Source organism: Cryptomeria japonica, chromosome 5, assembly GCF_030272615.1.
Source record: "Cryptomeria japonica chromosome 5, Sugi_1.0, whole genome shotgun sequence".
NCBI lineage: Eukaryota > Viridiplantae > Streptophyta > Pinopsida > Cupressales > Cupressaceae > Cryptomeria > Cryptomeria japonica.
In genome coordinates this window covers 210,058,674-210,067,154 of record NC_081409.1, presented here as the reverse complement: position 1 = coordinate 210,067,154, position 8,481 = coordinate 210,058,674, and the positions used below count along the sequence as shown (strand labels likewise).

The window sequence follows — 8,481 nt, the reverse complement described above, 5'->3', positions numbered from 1 at the left end:
GACACAAATATTCTTTATAGATCTACACTGGTCCACCCTGTTTATCTATAAATGAATTAATGTCTCTTATTGCATTAGAGTTCAATGCATAATTTGTACTTCCTTCTTATTTAGATCCAAGATTCAACTTTAATTGTTGACTAAATTGTTGAAACCAGCTTGATCTGAATTATGGATTCAGATGACAACACCTGAGTGAGAACCTGCAGTATTGTAAATTCTGTTTACAAGAACAGAAAAGCATAGAATTGAAGCAAGCCAAAAAGTGATCTATTCCATTTGAAAATTCAACATGTAGTAGTTCATTAGATTCCAAGGGTCACACAAACCCCCTTGAGAATTGAAGCCCAATAGTCACATTTGTTTATTATATAATAGAAATCTAAAAACTACGAAAATTTCAAAAAAACTATATGAAATTTTATACTAACTTTAACTCAGCACAACTTTCTGCTGGGGACTCGAAATTACGAGCCATTTAACTCATTGGAAACTTTTAAGGACTAAAGCTTTCAAAAATGACAATTACTAACATATAGAAAAACTAAAAAATATATACATATATATATTTTTCCACTATTTCAGATTTGCTTATGATCACAGTCGTCACCAGCCCTAAGAACTAATCTAGCCCTAACTCCCCCAAATTCAAGATCGCAGTTTGGATCATGCAGACACCCCCACTCCCCAGATTAAAAAAATAAATAAATGGGTGCTCCCGGCGGATCCCAGCAATTATAAAAAATACTGAATAAAAGTGCAGTATCTTGAAGCGGCCATGGGCATCGGAATTTGAAGCGTGTCACGTAGCATTCTGAAGATATCGTAATAATTATGAAAGACGTGGAATAATTTCTGGAATGAACTTATAAGGATAAAATCTGAATTACAGTTTCAAGTCAATTTGTAGATATGGCTGATAAATAAAATAGCAAATCAACAGATATGATAAACAACAAATATTTATTAACAACACCCAGATTAAATAAATAAATGAGTGCTGCCGGAAATAAGCTTTTCTCTTCAAAAATGTCGGTGGATTCTAGCAAGTATAAAAAATACTGAACTAAAAGTGCACTATCTTGAAGTGGCCATGGGCGTGGGGATTTACAGCATGTCACGTGGCATTCTGAAGATACCGTAATAATTTTGAAAGACGTGGAATATTTTCCGGAATGAATTTTGGGGATAAAAGCTGAATTACAGTTTCAAGTCAATTTGCAGTTATGGCTGCTAAATAAAATAGCAAATCAACAGATATGTGAAAAAACAATTTGCAGACATGGAAGCGTCAATTAGCTGCTTGAAATACTTTGAAGATTATATTTTAATCTTCAAAATCTGTCAAAATCTGTCTCAAATTGACATCAGAAATGAAATTAAATGTCTGTTAAAAGCTGCCTTCGGAACTTCTCATCATAATGCCTGCGCAAGCAAATAGCTCATATAATCTCACGACATTAGGATGTATTGTGAGCTTTTGTGTGCATATTTCCCTTTAAATCTACATATAGAAGAAATCATGCGGATCAAACCAGTACATAAAAAGAGTGCAATTTATTCAAATATTTTTGTGAATTCGGCTATAACTGAATCCAGAAGTATATTTATGGACTGTGGAAATCTTCTCTAAGATTGCAATTGTTCCAAATCAAAACTTTATATATTTTGTTTTCCTTTACCTGACTCACGATTTTGTACTCAAAAACCTTGTCCTTGTCCAAGATTTTTCATGGCATAGCTCTGCCTTAATTCCACATCAATGGCGAGTTTAATCTTTGGCAAAATCCCCTCTCCGAGAGGCCTTCCTCGCTCATATTTTCCAATCGAATTTTAAAATTTCATTCCTGTTTTCTTGTTCGCCAATCCAATTTTAAAATTTCATTCCTGTTTTCTTGTTCGCCAGCCGTAAAGCCCGGGGATAAAAGCTCTATAGTAATCTGCAATCTTATCCTTATCCAAATCATATTTATCCAGCTGATCTCAGCTATTCCATTCGTGAAAATGAAATGTTGTCATGTTGGGAGATCGATCTCATCTTTTCCAGATAAAAATTGCTGCTTCGTGAAAATGGAATGTTGTCATGTTGCATAAAAGGCTTGTGAATAACTATGATTATGTATTATATTTTATATTTTAAATGTGTCTTTTAAAATGAGTTATTGAAATAATAGACATAAAATTATAATTAAAAATATAAATTTGAAAAAAATACTGCTTTTGTTTATACGGATCTCTCATCACCTCTGTAATCACTTCTAGTGTCTGATATGTTGACAGGATAAAACCTAGTTGGGTGGAATAAGCTAATTTACCTTTCACTGTTTATATCTCATAATAATAAAATGGAATAAGCTATTTACCCTCACTGCTGATGTCTCATAATAATAAAATAAATACACAAATTTTGAAACAAACTTCACATCCAAAAAGATACAAGCTTTGTATTAATCATTCAAATGAGTTCCATCAATATAACTTTTCTCTGAATTGCGGCAACACTTCATTGTTTCAACTCAAGTTTCTTTCAATTCGAAAAAAACCATAAATCAAAATCACAAAAAATAAAAAACTTCCTCTTTCAACTTGTGATGATTTTGTCTCCCTTTGTCAAAGATTAGGCACAAATCACAAAATGAAAAATATTCTTCTTTCAACTTATGATTTTGTTTTCAAAGATTAGACACAAATCACAAAATAGAAAACTTCTTCTTTCAACTTGTGATTTTGTCTGCCTTTTTCAAAGATCTCAGTTATCACCCTAGTTGGAAGACAGATTTAGTTGATCAGGTTGAATCAGAGGGAGTATAAGCACAATAGACTTGGTGATCCAAATTTCACTCTTCCATCAATTAATTTCCCCTTTTTTACACTTTAACATCTTACAAGTTGTCACAATTGCATTTAGCAAATGACAAGTAATAATTAAATTCAAAATAGTAACGACAAGGTTGAGACATTTTCTCAACACAATCCTCACAGACAATAAGACTTAAACCTTGGTAGGTTATTCAAAACCATTCAACTTTGTCAATAGTGAAAGTAACAAAATCTTCAATTGACATGAATTTTCTATAATCCATTTAATATTCAAAAGATTGTTCGTAAAATTTACTGTATACATTTTAAAATCAATATTTGAGATCACATTCAATGATCCATCAAAAAAAAAAATTACTACAATATTTTTACAATAAACATAAATGATAATTGCAAAGAAATTATTTATTTTTATTTATATATATTATTTAATACAATTATAAATGGACACAACAACCACCGTAATGGCGATATAAAGAACCAGTCACGCTCTTGCATTTTTCTGTTGTTTATATCTACGACTCTTGAAGTGGACGAGATATCCTAAGGTTCCCTGCAAAAAAAGGCATCTTGTATATAAAATCATGGGTTCTGATACAACTGACACAGTACCCACCCATATTTAGGCAAGGAAAGAAACAAAATAAGATGTATTTATACCAGTAACAGTGTTCAAACTTAACCTTACATGCACTGTACCGTTTAGTCAATACAGCTATCAAAACTATGGGCCCTTCTTAAATAGATCTCTTAAAGAGCAGACAAGTGTGAATCACAACTTTCATTGTGTTCTGTTTCACCAACAATTTTTTTATGACAGTTGGCTATATCTTCTGTATTTCAATGTTTCCCATTTGTGATTTGGGGCACCTCCTCCTCTTGTAGAGACTTTTCAGCCTCAGCTCTGAACTTGGCATAAATGTCACTCTGATAGAACTTCCTTGTTCTCACCACAAGAATGGCTGAAATAATAGACCCAAATAATGAGACTAGTGTCATTATGATAAAACTAAGACGAAAACAGTCATGTCCTATACAGGTAAGTTTACTCTGAGAAGGTGCTGGTGCATGAGCTGCCTGTAACAGAGTTCTGGAAATTGACAGAGATTGAGAAGTATGCAGCTGTTTTCTGGCTTCTTTATCATATAATTTTCCAGCTACTCTGACTGAGAGAAGATAGGACCCCAGTGGACTTGCAGCTGCCCCAAAATTGTATAGAGTGGCATAATACTTGAGACCAAAGAGCTCTGAGATGACAGCAAACAGGACAGGCCATTGAGCTCCAAAAGACAGGCCTATAACTACTGAGGCTACATACAGTGATCCTGGCAGAGCAAAAGCAATAAAGACATGCCCAACACAGGCAATAAGCAAAATTATTGTGAACATCAAAGGCCTAGGAAATTTGTACTTTTGAAGCAGATACTCAGACAGAAACCCTGCCACCACACGACCTAGAAAGTTCCAGATGCTGATGAGAGAAACAAAAGTGCTGATATTTACAGGAGTGTATCCTAGGGCTTTCCCAATCTGACCCATGTTGTCAATGGCAGTGAGAGTGGTTCCAACCCCACAAGTAGTGGCTACAAATAAGATTATCATGTCCACACTCACAAGTGCCTGGGGGATAGTGTAGTCTTCTCCTCTTGTAGGGCTCTTGAACATTTTGACCAGACGGGATCTTAAGGATTTGGGCTGCTCACTGCCTTTGGCTTCCTGTGAAGCAACAGATTCAGTGATAAAATTTGCCAAATTGATCTCAGCTTTGGGTTTTTCATCATCTTTGATCTTCACTTCATCTTCTTTAACATCAATATGCACAGGCTTCAGAGACCCATTTGTGCTCTGAGAAGTCAATCTTTGTAGCTTCATGCTGTCCATCTCTGCATTTACAACCACAACAATATTAAACATGAGGAAAAGGATTGCTAAGGCAGCAACAATTTGGTAGCCTGACTGTGGAAAATTCTTCACTCTGTTCTCCACCACGATCATAATCATCAGGAACCCTGCAAGGGCTAGGGCTATGTAAAGAAAACTATAGAAGCGTTTCAGCTCCTTCTTATCTGAAACAACTTTAGTGGGTCTCACTATTAGCATGACAGCAAGGGATACAGCAGCTGGCAGGATACCCAGCAGCAGAATTACCCCTCTGTTGTCCTGCCCATAAATTGCATGGTATATTTGAGTGAAGATGGCTCCACTGAGCCCCACAAATCCTTTGAGGATTCCCAGCACACTTCCTCTGCTCTGAGGAAAATTCTTGACACAGGTAACCAGAGCCCCTGTATTGGCAAAAGTCTGAGAATTTGCTCCTATACATATGTACAAATACATCTGCCATGTTTTAGGTCTGGCAATCCTTTGGGTCACAGACAACCAGATCATCAAATAACCAGTGATGTTCATAATAGCTCCTATCCCCAGAACTACCCATGGTGGAGTGACCTCATTAATCAGACCAGACAGAATTCCAACATTCCCTCCCAGATCTTTGAAGAACCCCAATGTGGTCAGAGTTTCCTGATCATAGTCCAGGACGGTTTTTATTGCTTCTGAATATATACCAAATATATATGTCCCTCCTGCAAGGGACATTATCAGAAAGCATATGAATACCACAAACCATCTTCCCTTGGCTACATTTTTGGCCAAAAGAGAAGCCTCTTTCAGATCCATGATATGCACGGCAGGTGAAGAGCTTCACTATCTTATTTAGTCCCTCACCCTTATTATATTTCTCCCCCCATCTCCTATTTATAAATTGCAATCAATGCCCCCATGAATTTTAATTCATAATCATTTAAAATCCAAGGATTTTTCCCATCCAGTTCAGATGGGAACATAAGACTTCAAATTCCATAACAATTTGACGATAAAGAGAAAGCAACGTTTGGATAAACACTCCAGATTCTAGCATTTGACTGAACATAAAAATTTATCAAATCTTCCATTAGAAAATTTAAAATTTGACCATAATCTTGAGTAGGGCATCGAACAAAGCTAATCTCCAACAACTACGGACAAACACAGTCTATCTGCCTATCAGCTTGCCTCTACTAAATTTAGCTCAGACCTAATTATATAGAAGATAAGAGTGAGATCATCTCAAACAAGAAACTTTGGATGAAATCTTTTTTTATCTTTTCAGATTTGGATCCTTTCTCTATATTGAATTGAGAAAAACTATATTAATCCATTTTGATAAGCATTTCATTTTGTCTGAGATGAATGTCGGTGGATAAAAATTAGGCTCGATGTGGCCATTCGTGCCTGAAATTCATTGGTAAAAAAATCAGTTCAGATTTTTTCTTAAATTTGGGGATCAGTTGTTGCAAAATCATACTCGAAGTTCAGTTCTAATCAGCCTATCTTACTAAACTGAAGCACCCTATTTACAAGGTGGGTAGTTACTTATTCTATACGAAAAAAAAAGTAGTTGGAAAGAAATAATATATGCATGTTTTTGCATGTTTTTTCAATTTAAAAAAAAAAAGAAAAAATATAGTTGGAAAGAAATAATATATGCATGTTTTTTCAATTTAAAAAAAAAAGAAAAAATAGAGTTGGCAAGAAAGAACCGGCTTATTGAAAGCAGCTACCCAAGAAAAAAAAATATAAAAAGACAAAAATAAATAGTACTTAGCAAAAATCTGATTGGTATATCAAAGTCCACTCTTTATTTTGGCTGACATGTCTTCTTCAGATGTACTTGATATATTGTAAGCTTTTGTATTGTGTTTTATTTTGGTATGTGGGTGTTATACCTACCAATACATAAGGCATTCGCATGTGCATCTTTCTTGAGTTTCTTGGTGGTTTCTATGTAGATTGTTCAACTTGTACAACTTGTATATTTGTCGTTGATATTCTCTTGGTCTACCCTTAGGGGTAATTTTTAATTGAGTATAGCTTTTTAGAGTTTAGTTATCTACTTGGACTTAAGGGTGAAATGAGACATTCATCTGCAGGTTTAGTAGAAGAGAAAATAGTTGAAATTAATTTTTTTTTATAGTTTTAGTTTTCTATTTGGAATAAAGGGTGAATTGGGACATTCATTCATAGGTTTAGTAAAATAGAAAATAGTTGAAATTAAGTTTTTTCTTGGTTTTCTAGCGAAATTATTAATTGTTATAAGTAGTGAATTTTGAGAATGTGAAACCTAACAATTATCTAATTTTTCCTTTTTTTGTTTCTTTATTTCTTTCTTGTCACTTCATATTTGAAGAATTAAAATTTGTATAAAAGGATGAGTGCAGATTATGTATTTTGTATGAGAGAATCAATGACTAAAGATATTGCCCTTCTTTTTTGTGGATGTAGCCTTAAATGGTCAACCATGTAATTTGTTGTTTTATGTGTTCTTTTTTAATTGTCTCTATTGTTGTTTATTGTTATTTAATATGCTCCTTGTAATGCCCCCTTCATGCACTTGATTAGTTTGGTAGTCCATTAGCCTATTACAGGTTCTCATAGGCTAAGTGAAGTTGTTTAGGGGACTCCAGGCCTATGTAGGGCTTGGTGGTGGTTTTCGGCGCTTTCTTGGAGGGGTTACTATTTTTAGTAGTGACCATTTTTAGCACTTATTATTTATAGTTAGTTTCAGCTTATCTTTGTTTGGGCAGGTATGGTGTTTGGACACACTTACTATTTTTAGTAAGTGTTTATTTTTAGCATTTGGGTCGACCTCTATTTCTTCAGCAGTGTAATGTTTTGTATATGGATGTTGGGTGAAGTTTCATTATGTTTAAGAAAAAATATTTTGATTTTAATCACCGAAGTCTCTTATTTTATCACTTTATGACATAAGTGATTTGTACCCCTTGACCTAGTTGCACAATGTTGTTTTTAAAAGGGGGCCTATTATGTCCTTATGGAAGGCATAGAAATAAGATTTATTAATTCTTTTCCAAAGGCCAAATTTTAGCCTCCAAAAGTGGACACCTAATAAGAGAGGCATAAAGAATTAAAAATAAATTAAAAATCTCATGAATTGAGTGTGGGTTTCTCGGAGGGAAATATAATTTCAAATCTAGTTGCCCTAATTTACTTCTCTCTCTTATATAATCACCTCTTTGGCTTTCATTTGGACATCTTTTCTTTGACAACATAACATGATGTTACTGGAAAGTTTCCAAGTTTAACTTTATGCAAGTTGAGGACAAAAAATTTCATCTTGTTTGCTAGTTTCAGTGGTGAGAGATCCACCCTAGTCAGAAGGGGTGATTCTACTTTAGGGATTACATTGATATTCATAGAGTTCCATATTTATATCATTTTGGTGGAGTTAGAATGAAGATTTTGAGTGTTTTTTGAAGTGGGTTTGTAAATTTTAGTGTGGTGTGTTTAGGGTTTGGTGTGTTTGTTGATTCGATATCTCTGGTGTGCTTAAGGGGTGTTATTACGCCATTTTTTGGGTCTAATATATATTTCCATATTTCTAGAAAATCACCTTTTCTTAATGGCTAGGAGTTTCAAAGTGTTCATAGTATTGTTGAAGGTGGAAGCTCAATTCTGGAATTTATTTATGAGTCATCCTCTTACTGGTTGTCTAAAATCTATAGCTTGAAGGATCTGAAATCTATAATCTTGGGGGCTCTTAACATCATTTTCGGACATTAGTGGTTGTTGGTGAAGTTTACAAGGTTTAAAGACTGAACT

The 8,481-nt window shown here is 34.3% G+C and overlaps 1 protein-coding gene across 1 annotated transcript; it reads right to left on the bottom strand.

Moving 5' to 3' along the window:
- Window positions 1–3,455: 3,455 nt before the first annotated feature.
- LOC131055479 (uncharacterized) lies at window positions 3,456–5,836 on the bottom strand. Its single transcript, XM_057989964.2, has one exon. It carries the CDS (start codon window positions 5,497–5,499, stop codon window positions 3,661–3,663), a length of 1,839 nt encoding a protein of 612 aa, XP_057845947.2. The 5' UTR covers window positions 5,500–5,836; the 3' UTR covers window positions 3,456–3,660.
- Between the last annotated feature and the right edge of the window lie 2,645 nt (window positions 5,837–8,481).

Excerpts from the sequence above, each read along its gene's own strand:
- LOC131055479 (XM_057989964.2), bottom strand. The coding sequence starts at position 5,499 with ATGGATCTGAAAGAGGCTTCTCTTTTGGCCAAAAATGTAGCCAAGGGA.